Source organism: Raphanus sativus, unplaced genomic scaffold, assembly GCF_000801105.2.
Source record: "Raphanus sativus cultivar WK10039 unplaced genomic scaffold, ASM80110v3 Scaffold0330, whole genome shotgun sequence".
Taxonomy (NCBI): domain Eukaryota; kingdom Viridiplantae; phylum Streptophyta; class Magnoliopsida; order Brassicales; family Brassicaceae; genus Raphanus; species Raphanus sativus.
The window spans coordinates 21643-38741 of NW_026615650.1; the positions used below are offsets into that span (position 1 = coordinate 21643).

Consider the following 17099-nt stretch of genomic DNA (forward strand, 5'->3'; position numbering starts at 1 on the left):
GTCATCATCACTCGTATCCTGCTCCAAACCATCTCTGGAATATCCAGCAGGTGAGAAGCTGAGGTTAGTTCGCCACTGCAGTGCATCATTTTGACGCGATGGCAGAACATCTCTTCTGTGTCAGTGAAACTGTGAAAGCCAAGATTAGAATTTACACAGAGATTTATAGTTTCTTATACCTTCTAGATGGAAACTGATGGAATGGAAACTGATGGTCACTGTATCTTGGGGATCTCGATGACTGGAGAAATCCTTCTACCACATGACTTACCGAAATCTATACTACTAGAAATAACCCAATCATATCTCCAAATATTCATACCATCAATCATCAAAATTACAGTTTGCCTCAATGGAGAGATCCCATCTAACCAAGACCTCTGCTTTCCAAACAGAGAAATTTGACGGGCAGAGCAGAGGAAGATCGTACGGCGAAGCTGAGTGAGATCGTCGCAATTGATTTTCGCAAATTTAAGGAAGATTATCAGGAAGCTAAAGAACAATGGTGATGACAGAGCTGAGGGACGATGGTGGTGGTGACGGTGAGAGGGGAGACGACAACGGCGAGAGGAGACGACGATGACGACGGCGAGAGGAGACGACGACGACGGCGAGAGGAAACGATGATGACGGCGAGAGAAAAAAACAACGGCGAGAGGAGACGAGAGGAAACGAGAAGACGACGACGGTGAAAAATGGTTTTTTTTTGTTTTAATTAATCATGGTGCATAAAAGTAATTGATACCTTTAATGAAACTTATTTTTGTGATTTTTGACACTGAGTGCTCTTTTGGGAATAAAAACTTGGACTAGTGTTATTTGTGTCATTTTTTCATTATATATACTTCCTCTTCTTATAGTTACATCATTGATTTAGCTCTCACACTTCTTACTACTGGAACTTAAAAACAGAGTAATTACTGGGTTTTTAAAAATCAATTTTTATGTCACTTTTTTTACAAACAATATTTTATATTTTGACTGTCACCATACAATTTATAAAATCAAGCTTAATTTTGAAACTTAATTTTGAAACTACAATTTATAAAATCTTCAAAATATACATGATCTTACTTGCAATCAATATTAGTATTATTTAATGATTCAGTGTACAAAAATCTATTGTTCGGTTTTAATACCTTCGCTTGAGTATGAATTAATTTAAAATTTCTAAATATAACAAAAATATCTTTCAAAATAAACAACTACTATTTAAATAGCATTTTAGATCCTTATCATTTTTTACTTCAAATACGTATCATTTAACCAAAAGATTTGGAAACCAAAATACTTTCAACAACAATAATTATATTACCTGTTATAAATATTAAATACCATAGAATTAGCTACCACAATATTTTTTAGCCCCTTAACTTGTGGATCAATCAACATTTATTTTGAAAATTTAATAACAAAATCTATACATAATTGACTCATTTCATTCGAAGATTTGGAAATGAATTATCACCTATCAAACAATTTCCTATATTCTTGATAAACATCTACTATCTACTGTATAACCTCTTTAAATTAATAATTTATAAATTAATATACACTAAAAATCTCAATAAAATAATATAATTTTATAGTCTCAAATTGAGTTTTTGGTTGAATTAATATATATTGATAAATTGATATTTCTATAAATTAATAAAAGTTGTAGTTTTTGTATAGTCCCAACATTATCAATTTATAGAGGTTTCACTGTATATTGTTAAAAGAGGATAGTACAAATATAAATTCATCTTAAAATTTACAACTTCTTTAGAAGTAAATCCACTGAATTGTTAAACAACCCTAAAATGTTCAACATATTTCCTAAAATGATTTAGCTAAAATTTATGGAAAATTCAAGTTTAAAAACGTTTTTAACAATATTATGTAATATTTCACAAAGCCTAAAATGTATGTATTTTGACTATTCCTAAAATATATGTTTAACTATTACGGTTAGGGATTCGGGTTCAGATAACCCATTTAAATTATTTTTAAAATTTTAAAATTTATTATATACTTTAAATTTCTCAAAATCTATAAATAACATAATATATTATAAATAAATTTGAATAAAAATGTCAAATACCTAAACTTAACATATAAATTAGTTTGGTTTGAACATTTGGATAGAGAATCAATAGATTGTTTAATTTTTTTTTGGTGTTTTGAGTATACTTTAGCTATTTTATATATTTACTTTTGAATATTTTGTATATATTTTCAAGTATTATGGAAAAATTAAAAAATGTCTTATATATTTTGGATATTTTTAATATACATTAAATCTAAAAATAATTAATATATTCAGGTATATATATCTATTTCAGATACATTCGGGTACCCAAAATGTTTCGGTTCGGGTTGGGTTTGGTTTCGGTTCAATGAACACCAAAATTTTGAACTCATTAGGATATTTAATGAATTTCGGTTCAGGTTCGGTACTATTTTTTCGGATCGGGTTCGGTTTGGTTTTTTCGGATCCGGTTTTTTTTCCAGCCCTAATTACGGTTACCATTAATTATTTTAAACAATAAAATATATCTATGCTAAGATTTAAATATTTTTAAATTATTTGTAGAATAATTTCAATTATTTGTAGAATAATTCAGATTGTTTATAACCGAATACATTTTTAATCTATTTAAATATTTCCTTATATATATATATATGTATATATATATTTCAAATATTTCTAAAATATATTTTTAATAATTTCAGTCACTATTAATTATTTTCAATAAAAACTATCTATATTAATATTTAACTGTCATCGAATTATTTTTAGAGTAATATTTAATGCTTACAATTGAATATTCCTTTTTGATATATTAAAATCTCGCCATGTGATCCATTTCTAATCAAAATATTTGAAATATTACTACATTTGAAAAATTATTTGTGTTAAAGAAATATTAGTCAAACATATTAATGAATAAATATTTGTCAAAAGTTTAGTATGGCGCATATATTAATAGTTTTCACAGCATGTAAACTATTTAATTATTGTGCTTATAAACATTTTAAAATATGATAAATGTTTAAAATATTAACTATTAAATATTTAAATAATATTTGTGTATACAAATACAAATATTTTTGTTTGAGTGTTGATACATAATTAATAGAAAAGTGAAAATAAGTATCCGAACGGATGTGCGGGTCAAGCTCTAGTTCTATATTAATTAGCGAACATTGGGACGAGAGTAACTATTCTATATATTAATTTCAAATCATTAAAATAAATTTTGCTCATGTGTTACTCGTAGGTGAAATCTTTGTTCAGAAACTCGTTAGGCATTCCTCGTACGTTCGGGCTGGGCCTAGCGCCGAATGAAAAAATCGAAGATCTTGCGGAGATTAATTGACGATTTATTTTTAGTTATACATGGTGTATTTGTTTGGAATCCAGCAAGTTCATTTGGTGTAGAGGTTAAGTGACATTTTGTGCACCTAGCAACCGGACTTCGATCAAGTGTGAAGGTATTTTAGCAGGTTTTTAGCAATAAGTTAAATTAGGGGTAAATTTGTCATTTATTTAGTATTTTTCTCATTAGGTTTTCTGATCTTTTGCAACAAAACTCGACGGCTCTTCCAATTTTTACGAGTTTAAGGAACATGGGATTCATGAAGTTTCCTTTAAAAAAAAATTGTTCAAAAATTTAGAAACATCCTAATAGGACTGAAATCTTTGACCTCGAAAACCCGAAACGCAAACCGATCAGAACCAAATCCGTATGGATGTCTGAAAACCCATCCTTAGTCATTATTATATATCGTATAATTTCATCATATAATTAATCGTATTTTATATGTACCATCATATAAGTAATCATATAATTATATAATTAATAGTATTTAATACGTATCATCATATAAATAATTACATATATTATATTTTTAAAACTTAATATGAAATATAAAAATCACAATTTGAGTTGGTATTTCAAATTGGACTTTGTATTGTATTTTTCTTATATATATTGACAACATTCTTTTATAATGGACTTAATAACTTAAGCCCATTATTTTTTCTGTTTAATACTATTATCTTTGTTTCCAAACAAAATTATTTTTTTAAAAAAGCTTACGATCTTTGTTTCCAAACACACCAAATTTTTTTAATACTCTTATCCAAGTATCTAAACACACCGAAATTGTACTTCAGCTTTAATAAAATAGATGTACCTTTGCAATTTAGATCCGCTTGATGATTGAATTAAGACTACATATCCTCTTTTTAATAAGACGTTAAGCTGAAATATTTTCGTAACAAAAATGAAAATAAGATGCCTTAAATATATTGACCTCATTAACTGAGAGACTTGGTGGGCAAGTCTTCTCTCTGTATTAATGGAGAGTGTCGGACGGAGAAGATGTAAAACATCACCAACTCTCTCAATTAGTTTTTTTTTTTCATTTTGAAACTCTTGCTTTTGCTAAGATAAAGTTATTCATGTCTCTGCTTCTCAACAAGCCTTCGAAGCTCTGCCTTGGGAAACGTGGGGTGGTTAGGTCATCCCCTCTTGGCTCAGATAGCTTCTCATCTTCCTTGCAACAAACCCCTCCTCGTGCCATAATATCCGTTAGCCCTCCTTGTGGATATGCTGACGAAATCGGAAACCTCAACATAAAGAATGCTAATGAGCGTTCCGTGACTCATGTGGAAAAGGATGTGCCTACAGAGTTCACAAGCATACTAAAATACTTTCGTTTTGGTGTATTGGGAACCATCGGGTCGTCCCATGGCTGGGTGGCTACTCCTCTAGATGACGGAAGAGTCCGTCTTCAAGACGATCTAAACCCGGCTGCATCGTACACAGACCCGAAACACATTTCCCTGCCTCCTCTTGTAACTCTGCCTTATTGCCAAACCCAACTCGTCACCAACATGTCCATGTCCTCATCATCTCCTGAGGAAGAGGACTGTGTCGTGGCTATCAAGTTCGTCGGACCTCAACTCAGCTTATGCAGACCGGCTTCTCAAAGCAACTCGGAGTGGATCAACATCAGGATAGCGAACCCAAGTTTCTTCTCCTCCCGTGTCATGTTCTCCAACAGAGATGGCATGTTCCACATACCCGGATCAGGAGGTCATCTCATCGGATCATGGGATCTCGGAGAACACAAGGAGCATCCTAAAATCCAGATGCTGCGATTCCACAACCTTGCTGAGCTGCCTATGTCCAAACTCGAGACATTGCATTCTTGTTCCACGACCGAACACTTGGTGGAGTCACAAACAACATGTGAAACTTTCTTGATAAAGTGGTACAGGAAGACCACCAGGAGCTTTCTTGATATGCCCAAAATGAAAACAGAAGCTTTGTTGGTGTTCAAGCTTGACGAAGAAGGAAACGCTTTTTACACTGAGGACATTGGAGATCTCGTCATTTTCCTCTCCAGGGCTGAACCTTTTTGTGTCCCTGCTAGCTCCTTTCCTGGCATGTACCCCAACAGAGTCGAGATCATTGATGTTGATGAACTCGGATCTGTCAATCTGGCTACAGGCACCGTCTCTACTAGAAATTCTACACACATGGCCCCTTACTACATTCCACCTCAAAATATAGAGCACTAGTAATTGATACTCTAATGTCATGTTTTTTTTCCTGTTAAGCCCTTTTAAATTGTTGTTAACTTCATTCTATTTGAAGTGATTATATTCTCTTTTTTTTTTCTATTGTTGAATTAACTATGTTGAATTAACTATATATATTTGCATTTGCTCTCTGGATCCGTTTGCTGCATTTCTGTTGCTGCGTTTGCTCTCTGGATCCTTCTCCAAATGGCATCCTGATTTTCCGAAAATTCAGATTGTGGTTTATGGTTCAAGAAAATATCTTAGCCTTACAAATTCTAAGCTTGATTCTTATAAGCGAGCAGGTTTGTGTAATGTATAACTTAGATGTCGAGCTGTGTAATGAATGGAGTCTCAGCAGGTATGTGTAACCAATGGAGTCTCAGCAGAAGATTGTGGTATGTACTCTTTACTTACAGTTACAGAACACTGAATGTCTAGCTGTTGGAAGTACTTTTGATGGCTTAAATGATAGTATACCGCCACTCCGACTGAAGTTGCAGCCAAGATTTAATGCATGACTTCGTTGTTTATTATTTGAACTGGATGTACTCCGACTGAAGTTGCAGCCAAGATTTAATGCATGACTTCGTTCTTTATTATTTGAACTGGATGTAAATTATAGTTTGGATGGATTCTTTTGTATTTGTAAATTATAACCTTTAGTATATGTTCTAATCTTAGTACCAAAATCAACCAAATGGTTCATCCACTTGTTCTTACAGTTTATTTGTGATATATGGTAGATCCCTACGTATAATCTCTAGCAATTTTAAATGTAAGATGAGCTTTTCAGTCATATCCTCGAATTCGTCTGATGGAAGCCCGTAAATTCTAAAGTTGATTTAAACTGGAATCAAAATTATTTAAACTGGAATCAAAATGATTTAAACCAAATTTTAAAATTTATTTAAACCAGAATCAAAATTAATATAAACCAAATTTTGGATTTTATGTCTCCTACCAAAGCGTGTGTCAATTTAGTAATTAATACTTTTTTTTTGTCAGCCGCTTAATAGACTCATATATATTCTGAGAACCAGGTTGAAAAGACTGCATATGTGAATAAAAAAAAAGCTGATTGATTTTTTGCAATGCTAGCTATACTATTCGCCTTTGTATTATGTGTCCATCTTACAAAAATAACTTCTGAGGATATGAGATTTTTCTTCAACTTTTAATGTCTTCTAGAAACTTGTAAAGACATGTCATTCTTCTGTTTTCGAAATCATCTTCACCAACTGAGAACAATCCGTTGCAAAAGCAACACTATACTGTCGTAAATTCCGCCGCATACATTCTATTTTCCAAATAAAATCTTCGATTTCCAAATGTAGGGGTGACTGGCTCGCTCTTGTATTATTCACTCCCATTAATCCATCAAAACCTTCCATTGTGCTATACTACTCTTGTCCTAAAAATAATTCCTTATCTTTTCATGATCCTTCCGAAAAACACCATCTACCTGGAATAACCGGTACTTAAAAAATAAAGGCTGATCTAGATTGATCGACTCTTTAAGAAATTGAGGTATGCGCCTCATGCCAAAGTTGTGATTTTGTTTCAGCCTGAGTTTTTTACAAAATCCAAACCGGATTCATCTCGGATCATCGGGTTTACTGGTTCAACCGCGGATCCGGACGGGTTTGAAAACACTGATAAAAAGTTAACAAACAATAAATAAAAGTAAATGATGACTCATAATCTAAGTTTTTAATCCAATTCATTTTTATAAAAATAATAATGAAGGAAGCTACATAACATATAAACTTAAAGATGATATTGATTGTTCATACTGATTGTTCAATGTTCATATTGGTAGCGTCGGAGAGGGTGACCAAAAACGCAGCGGTGGCGTATGAGGCTTTGGGGTTTAGTTGTTTAGCACCATACATCGGCTCGTTGCAGTTGAAGTTAGTGTATGAGAAAAGGGTTCTGAGAATGCACTTTGTTTTGTGATATGCTTCTGCGAGACTCCATTGTCACGCGTATCATGGATTTAGTGAAATGTAATGGTGTGGCGTTTCTTTACCGAGGGAAGTATTATCCGTTGGGTGTGGCTCCGACCGAGGATCAGATAAATATGACATTGTTGAGTGGTTGCTTACTAACCATTATGTATGATTGGACTGTAGGGTTTAAGCACTGCTAGTTTAGTTGACAGATATGTGCAGTTGCAAGAGAAATGGTTAGGCACATTGAGCTGCAACGGTCCCTAGCTATATGTTGTGGATATCGACGGCTGCATCAATGTGTGGAACGGTAAGATAGCAGAGCTGACTGGTCTTTCCGTTGATGAAGCTATGGGAAAGCCTCTGGTTCGGGATTTGATATATACAACGCATGCTTGACCAAGGACTACTTAAACAACATAGCTGGAGCCTCCTTTGTGGGAGAAGACGTGAATGGTCACAAAATTATTATCGACAAGTTCATCAACATACAAGGCGACTACAACGCCATCATCCATAGCCCAAACCCTTTGATCCCTCCAATCTTTGGTAAACTGCTTGCTAGGGAAGTGTTTGGGTGTTTTTGCAAACTAAAGGGTCCTGATGCGTTGACTAAGTTCATGATCATTTTGCATAATGCAATTGGTGGTCAAGACACGGATAAATTCCCTTTCCCGTTCTTGGACCGAAGAGGCAAATCCATTCAGGCTCTCCTGACTTTGAATAAACGTGTCAGCCCTGATGGTCGGTCATGTCACTGGGGCTTTCTGTTTCTTGCAGATACCGAGTCTCGAGTTGCAACAAGCTCTGGAGATCCAGCGAAAGCAGAAGAGTGAGTGCTTCTCGAAGGGGAAAGAGTAGTCTTACATTCTCCAAGCTATAAAGAATCCATTGAGCGGTTTGCGTGTCACAAGTTCATTGCTGGAGGCCTTGGATCTTGAAACAAGTAGTGTTTCATAAGAGAAACAGATCTCGAATATTGTAGAAAAATGGACGCCAAACGTATCTTGAAACAAGTAGTGTTTCACAGTTGCACATTTTTACAAACGTATCTTTAAAGTTTTATTCGCTCTCTTTTATTCATCAGCTCATTTAAGTTAGAGAGAACAGAGTTCTTAATTGGCAGCGTCATAATCGCAGTGGTAAGCCAAGCCATGCTGGTAGTAAGAGAGAGGAACTTCAGCTGATACATCCACTAAAGGCTCCGTGGAGCTCCATCTACACCAGGTTCTGAAACAAATGGCTGATGGGTTCTCGGCTATACGCATGGAGTTCACGTAACAATTCATCATATTTCCAGCTGTCTTTTCAGTTCCATTTTAGCCGGTGGACTTAAGCTGAGATCAATGATAAAGAACCATAGAATGTCAGCTGCAGATAAATTTACTATCCCCATTGAGAAACTTGTGAATGATAACTAGAACTATTTTGCCACCATACAAACTGTAAAGCCTTCAATTTTTGTTGTGTTTTATGAACAGGATGTCATTGATAGAGTCTTGATATGTGGAACTCTATGAACTCTTCTTATTGATTAATCAACACAGATTACAAGATAGAACAGAGAATTACAAGATGAACTAGAGCTAATAAAGTGAATCTCAGGTTAGGATCTCATGGCATGAGACGGGAAACCTGGATGGATAGATCCCAAACTAGAAATCTTACTGTAGATTCAAAGAACGGGTAAAGACAGACGTAGGAGATGATCACAAAGATAAGAAGGATCAACTCGAAAGACTGAATTCGAATGCAAGTTCTTGAGAGAACTTAGTTGCTTGAGAATGAAGTAAGGTTTTTAAGAAAACGTTTATTATTGATATTGTGTATAAGACTTTGCCTGGAGGCTACATTATATAGAAGAAGAAAACATAAACCTAATTAGGAAAAGGAAATATAAAACCATAAAAATAGAAAAACTAAATTGAGGTAACGATGGAATATCCTTGTGACTTTATCCTGTCACATGGCGATCTCAACCCGAAGACTCAACACGATCTCATGGTGATCGTGAGGAAGGAAGACTCATGGCGTCTCACTCTTTCTACAACATATCAGCATAAAGTCTCGACTCGTACTCTATCTCTTCTTATATCATAGCCTTCACATGAGTTGCTTCACAACTCTGTAACAGCATACCCTCTGATACAATTCAAAGCTTTGCTTAACCTTTGCCTCAGCCACATCATGAACTCACCCTGCCACGTCAGCCTCCAGATAGTAGAAGTCTATCAGTCATGTGCAGGGGAAGGTGTGCCGCCTGAGAAAGTGCAAGACATGTTCCACAGTAGCAGATGGACAAGTCCGGGAGGATTAGGGCTCAGCGTTTGCAGGAAGATTCTAAAGCTAATGAACGGAGAGGTTCATTACATAAAGTAATCCGAACGCGTAATTGTTATTGAACTACCAGTTCCTCTGATGATGCGCTCTTAGTGAGTGGCTATATATTAAAGTTGTGATTCAGATGCAGGTAGGTTTAAGAGGAAGGGGAAAATGTAAGAGTAGTTTATAGTTAGCTGGTTGGTCGTATACATTGTATATTGTTGTTATTAGTCTCATAGAAAGAAAAGATGGATATCTTTTGAAATCACAATATGATATATGTTTTTTCTTTTGCTTTTGAAACACTTTGTATATGTTGCTTTGTTCTGTGCTGATGCTTGCAAGAACACTAGAAAATATAATTTACTATTGATATATTTGCTTTCAGTTTTCTTCTTCTGCTCCCACGTTTTAAAGTCAACCTTTTTTAGTTTCTATTTGCTACAAATTAAGATACATGAGCATCACATAATCCTGATATATAATGAGACCTAACCTCTTTCTTTATCACTTCCCCCCCCCCCCCCCCTCCCCACCAAATAATATGGACTATAGTTAAACTATAAGCTGTCTTAACAAGTAGTGTGTTCGAGTGAAGCTATGCATCACAAGTAGTTAGGTCCCTTTTTCTGTATTCGGAGAAAATGCAAACGTCTATTTCAGGTTTCTACTTGAAAAACAGCCAAACAAGTTTCCTTGTAGCGTAGTACTAACTAGTATATTGTTGTTATTGTTTCATATGATGATCAACTTGTTAGGTGAACTGGAACACAAGTAAAGAGTAAACTCAAAACAGACCTGCACTAGGATCCTCTTCTTTGTCCCACACAATATCATCATCCTCTTCAGCTACCCCTTGCTGATTCAGTAGAGCAGCAAAGTAACCTTTGCGGTACTCATTCCGAAGCTAAAAAATGAAAGAAAACGCTTACCTTGGAATCCTCATCTGAGCCACCATCATCAACATTTGCTTCATGTTCCATCTTTATTCCTTGTCTATCCATCCATGGAGGCAAGACTTGCATACTATAGTCTCCACCTCTATCTTTAACATCTTCTTTATCCTCAACCTAACCATGTAATAAGATTCATGAAATTAATGAAAAGAAAAAATTAACTCCTCGTAAATTAGGGTTTTCTAAATAAATATATTTTGATCCACTCATAACATTGAATTTGTCGTATACATTAACAAGGAAGAAATCATCCAAAGAATAATTATGTACCTGCATCTTAGCTTCAATGGCTTTAAGCCTTCTTGCTCTCTGAGAAGCTTCAATGGCTTGGCGTTGCCTTTCTGCAGCAACATTGGCTTTCTTCTCTTGTTGTAGCTTCAGCTTCCCACTTCCCTTCCTCTCTATGTGCTCTTTCTCAAGCTTCTCCCTAGCCGATCTAAACACGGAGTCCATCTTTTACGATTCGAAGGTATGGTTTTGAGGAAAATTAGGTTTTGAGGAAACTGGAAAAGTGATTATCTCTTGTTATTCACGTCTTTGTGAAGGCATCTAAGTCTTCTCTCTCTTCCTCTTCAAGATCTGGGTCTCTCTTGGATCCTTTTATTACGGCCTGTTATAATTTTATAGAACCCAACAAACCAAGTTCAAAAATACTCATACCTGTTATAAAGAAGAACTAGGTCCAAACTGTTTGGGATCCACAAAATAAATTTATGTAGTCATATTTACATAAGAATTTGAATACAATATTTTTGAGAAAAATGAAAACAATTTCTTAAATTTTAAGAACTGAAGTAAAAGTAAGTTGTAAAAAACTGTATAATTATACCCACCCAATCAAACATTTTTCTTTAAGTTTTGCTACTTTATATTTTCCAATTAAACCACAGATAGCTTGTGTATGAGTGTATCATTTCTTTTATGGTGGGTGACAAATACAAAATTACAAATCATATGTTCTTTTATATATAATGAAGAGAAGAAATGAGTTCAATCTAGGTTTTCTTATGAAGATAGGACCAAGATAAATAGGAGAATAAAAATTATTGATGCTCTACCCAGTTTCGAATTTGAAACCTCTTGTATGTAAAGCAAACGTGTTAGAGTATCTTCAATGTATTACTTCATTTTTTAAACCAAAATAATGTAACTTCAAAATGGAGTTGAGTTTTACTCAGTGTATTACTCCATTTTTTACTCCAAAAATAAATTCACAAATGACTTTTTTATTTAATTAATAATTGTTAGTATTACCTTCAACTTATAAAAATTTAACAATTGACCCAAATATTTTATTTTTACAAAATTCCCATAAAATAAATTTTATTTAAATTAAATATTTAGTATTAAAAAAAACAACTAGAGATTATGTTCCAACTTTATTTGCTGCAATTTTTTTCATATGCAATTTTCCTAATTTAAAAATAAAATTATGCATTAAAAGAACATAAAGAAGAAAACAAAGTTTTGTTTTGTAATTCGAATTACATATTGGATCATAATGTTTGGGCATATCAAGTTTAACAAGTACAAATGTTATCAATCAAAATTTTGAACCAAAATATTAAAAAAAACTCATCCATTTCGTTTGAACAATACTTTATTGATCTTGGTAGTTTCGAAAATAATTTACCGAATTATCAAATTACTTATTTATATTATATTATATTATATTATATTTATTTTATATCATTTATGCTCAGATTTGATTTTTATTATTTTATGTAAACTATTAAATGATCTTTTGTGGAGTAGTATATTTCTTTTCATGTTATTATATCATTTTCAATATTATTTAGGTATAAAATAAAAAATCTTAAGATTAAAAGAACCATAGTTTTGATTTTCATTAGTTTATGCATATTTTATGTAAACTATTAAATAATATTGTGCGGAGTATTATATTTATTTTCATGTTATTATATCATTTTAAATATTAATTAAGTATATAATAAAAGAAAATTAAGATTAAAAGGAAGATTTCATAAATAAAAAAACTTCAACTCTAAAATGGCGTAATGAGCAAGATTACTTCATAAATGAAGTAACTCTATCTGTTACTTCATTTTGGAGTTGAATATAGAATAGAGTTGGAGAAGATTTTACTCCAAAATAAAGTTTGGAGTTAAAAATAGAATACGGTTAGAGATACCCTTAAACATTATACAACAACACCTTTTGTGGCCTGTTTCTTGATTTTATGTTTCTTTCACCAAGATTCTTTGGAACAATACATATTAAGATTTCAATTGAAGCTTAGGGGTCTTCTCTGTTTTACTACCTATATCTTTTACCATGGTTTAATTATTTTTATTTATAATTTTACTATTGGATGGATCTATAGCTATAACCGTAATTTATTGGACCTTTAATTTTAATATAAGTATTTGGTATCAAGTTTTAATATATTACTAGATTTTGATCCGCGCTTTTAAAGCGCAGATATATTTTTATTTTAATAAAATTTAATTGAATTTTTAATTTTGATTAGAGAAAAATAATTTTAAAGTTTTCTATTTATGTTTCAAAAAAATTGTTCTATTATAATAATTGATTTTCAAGCGGTGATTTCATATCCAAGCCAGACCTATGATTGAACTGATAAATCCAGTGATATATGTATAATTCAGTTCAATTTAATAAAAAGAATTGTAATTATAATCTTAGAAAACTTGGTAAAAATCTTTAAATCCGCTATTAATCTAAGATCCGATATGCGATGACCCGCTGAAAACCAAAAAAATAAAGAATATTTTTGAAATGTTTATTAAATAATTCATACTTCTTAATATTATATAAAATTGAAAAGTGACTATTTAGATTTTAATGAGATTTGTATTATGTCATTTGAAGAAAATGAAATAATGGTAATATGAAACTTTATTATTGATATGAAAATATTATTTTCCTTTTTCGGTTACTATGAAAAGTTTGTATTTTTATTTATGTTTAGATCTAAAACTTAATTTTAAGATAAGTTTAAAAAAAATTGAACACTCAAAATTGGCATATCATTAATGTGTAAAAAATAGCATAATAATATTTTTTAAATTTGCATGCATATATTCATATCCGATCTTTAAATAATATTATTGTTGAAAAAAAGATATTCAAACTAATGAAAAGTATATACTGCATAAAAATTAAAATTATTATCATTCACAAAATATAGAAAGTATTAATTACCATAATTATAGAGAATATTCTATTTTTAGTTTAAATAAAATGCCAATTATAAAACTTGTAAATATATTAAAATACAAGGGCAAAATCCTAAATTTTTAAAATAGGATCATGTTTTAATAGTATAGACTAGATTCTGACCCGCCCTTCAGAGGGCGGGTATATTTTTGTTTTTAGTTTAACTTTTTAGCAATTTAATTTTTATATTTGTATTTTTAATCATATTTGTGTCTTTTGTAATCATATTTGTGTATACTATTTTTAAAAAAATATTAGTAAGAAGTTTAGATAGTTGTATTGAATTTGTGATGTTGCATAACTATACACTTATACCCAATTTTTGTTTAAATCGGATCCAGACCTGCAGTTAAACTGATAAACCCAACAATCCGGTTTGTAATTTGGTTGTGTTTTAGGAAAAAAATATTATTTAATAATCCGGTATAACTCAAAACCGGTTACCAGTTGAACTATTGGTTGAACCAATACGTAATTTTTAATTATTAACGCATGTGATTTTTAGTTGTATTATTAGAATCTGTTTGTATTCTAATTAGGAAGTTAGACTTTTTATTTTTTTATGAATTAAGATTATATAATCTTGTGGATCATGAAACTATTAACAAAGTTAATTGTTGTGATTTGGCATTAGTTTATTTTGTTATCAGTTATCTATTATAATATTTATGTTTTATATTTGATTATTAAAGTTAATTGTTGTGATTTGGCATTAGTTTATTTTGTTATCAGTTATCTATTATAATATTTATGTTTTATATTTGATTATTTTAGATTTAAAATTTAATTTTCTTATTCACATTAGACATTAATAATACTTAATGATTTTCAGTTTAAGATAAAACTCGTAAACTGAAATTTTCTACTACTAGTTTAGGATATAACTCGTAAACACATAAGATGCTGCTAGATTTTGATCTGCGCTTTCAAAACGCGGAATTATTTTCGAAACATGTCAAAATTTATTTGATATAAATATGTATTCTTATACATTTAGATTTATAAATGAAATGTTATATTGAGTATTTTAAAATCCGACCCGACCCGCAATTAAATTGATAAATTGTGTGGTCTCGTATGTAGTTCGGTTTTGTTTAAAAATATTATTTATAAATCCTATAAAACCCGTAAAAACAACTAAAACCCGGGATCTGGATACCGGTTAAACTGATAGATGATCCAATATGAAATTCGGCTTGACTTAAGTTATTATAGTCAAATTAAATTTTCATCTTGTTGTAAGGGTAATAGATCAATATTCGAGAGGATGCATACTAAAAATGAAATATATTTGATCATCAATAATTTGTATATGTTTATTAATTTAATGATTTATGTTTGTAAATATAATTTTCATTTATTTAATTAGTTTACTTTTGATAAATATATTTTGTGTGTTTGAATAACCCGTAAAAATGTATTCATAAAAATATCAAGTAACATGTTTCATCGTGTTTTAAATATTAATAGTATCGAACTATTAATATTTTTATCATATATATAGATTTATGTATATGTATATCTAATTTAATAAGAATTATATTTTTATGTATTTAGTGAGGGTTTTGAAGAAATTGTTTTTCTTTGCATTTGGATTAATATATAGTTGTATATATACGAATTAATAGACATGTGTAATTATTTATTACATTAATAAATAAAATATAATTTATTTTTATTGAAATTTCGTATTTATATAAATTAAATTCATTAGTTTTAAAAAAATAATAGATTAGTTAGTTAGTTCTTTAATTTTAGGCATGATGTATATTTAATTACAATTAAATTAGATATATGAATAGAAATAATAGGGAAGATAACTAAATTATATATATAAATATATGAAGAGAAATAATAGGACCAACCTAGACTTTTTTGATAGTCCAAAAAATAGTCGATAAATATTGCTCATGTTTTAATAGTATTGATATTTTTTATTTTTAAAAATCTTTAACCCGTGACCTAGTTATAAATATAAATGCATTAGGCTTAAAGATAATGTTCTAGAGGTATTAGTTACACTCTCTCCGCTTCATAAAGTTACATGTTTTATAGAAAAAAATATTTCAAAGAAATCTATTTTATACATTTTTAATGCATGTTTTATTAATTTATTGCAAACTTCAAAAAACTTAATTGCACTTATTAGATTCTTATTGGCTTAAGATTATGGAAAAATATAATTACAAAAAATTATGCATATATAAATGAATTTTAATATGTTTTATTAATATGTCGGAAAAATCTAAAATATGTAACATTTAAAAAACAGAGTAAGTATTATATAGTATTTTATTTTTTTGCCTAAAATCTTGGTTCTAACTTTGTGCTTTTATTTTATTAGTATTGATTTGTAAGATTTTCCGTTTATTTTGAAACCAATGAAGTTTCTATATTTTAGTGAATTTACGATACTTCCCTTTTTGCCATCTGCAATATCTTTTCAAAATGAATATTATATAAAAATCTGGTCTGATACTGAAATTTAAATTGTTTGCTAATTTTGTTAGAATCTTGTTAGGATAATTATTCATAATATGGTTAGCATAAAAGAAAAATCTCGTAAATCAATAACAAAACAGATTTTGTTTAAGGTATTAGGTAAAAAACAAAAAATATTGTAACTAACAAATATTGTTATTTTAAAACCTTCCCATAAGTAGTTGTCTACAATATTATACATTTTATTACTATTTATTTTTATCAAAATTTAGTAGAGGGGTTAGAGATATGTTTAGGGTTTATAGTTTGTATTTGAACAAAATAATAATTCTTCATATTATAGTATATTTGTTACAATATAGTAACAGTTGTTGTTATTTTAAAACCCTGCATTGAAAAGCACTGCCCAGAATAACTTGTTAGGTAAGGAACATTATTTTTTAATGTTTCTATATTTTAAAATAACTGAAGGTCAACTAATATAGAGTTCTTCGTACTATATAAATTGCAATAAAATGAAGGTTAACCAACTTTGTTTGTTTGGCCGTGGTGTGATGCAATAAATAAGTGGTTATATATATTTTTAATTAAGGTAAATAAAGATCCTACTATTTTGGTAAAGAATAAATATTGTTAGGTGTTTTTGTTGAT

General features: G+C 30.7%; 2 protein-coding genes and 1 pseudogene across 2 annotated transcripts; 2 read left to right on the forward strand and 1 right to left on the reverse strand.

Moving 5' to 3' along the window:
- Positions 1-4294: 4294 nt before the first annotated feature.
- On the forward strand, positions 4295-5669 carry LOC130501920 (uncharacterized). The gene has a single exon (XM_056996729.1). It carries the CDS (start codon positions 4451-4453, stop codon positions 5573-5575), a length of 1125 nt encoding a protein of 374 aa, XP_056852709.1. The 5' UTR covers positions 4295-4450; the 3' UTR covers positions 5576-5669.
- Positions 5670-5902: 233 nt separating this feature from the next.
- Positions 5903-9316, forward strand: LOC130494615 (phytochrome D-like; annotated as a pseudogene).
- A 1158-nt stretch (positions 9317-10474) lies between these two features.
- On the reverse strand, positions 10475-11411 carry LOC108826547 (uncharacterized). The gene is made up of 3 exons (XM_056996731.1): positions 11076-11411; positions 10782-10919; positions 10475-10708 (listed from the first exon to the last, which is right to left on the reverse strand). The coding sequence occupies exons 1-3, from the start codon at positions 11256-11258 to the stop codon at positions 10637-10639; spliced, it is 393 nt and encodes a 130-aa protein (XP_056852711.1). The 5' UTR covers positions 11259-11411; the 3' UTR covers positions 10475-10636.
- Between the last annotated feature and the right edge of the window lie 5688 nt (positions 11412-17099).

Bases quoted from the DNA above. Each gene is read 5' to 3' on its own strand.
- LOC108826547 (XM_056996731.1), bottom strand. From the start codon at position 11,258: ATGGACTCCGTGTTTAGATCGGCTAGGGAGAAGCTTGAGAAAGAGCAC. The intron at 10,920-11,075 runs GTACATAATTAT...TTACATGGTTAG, and splicing joins CCATTGAAGCTAAGATGCAG to GTTGAGGATAAAGAAGATGT. The intron at 10,709-10,781 runs GTAAGCGTTTTC...CTACTGAATCAG, and splicing joins GCTCAGATGAGGATTCCAAG to CAAGGGGTAGCTGAAGAGGA.
- LOC130501920 (XM_056996729.1), top strand. From the start codon at position 4,451: ATGTCTCTGCTTCTCAACAAGCCTTCGAAGCTCTGCCTTGGGAAACGT.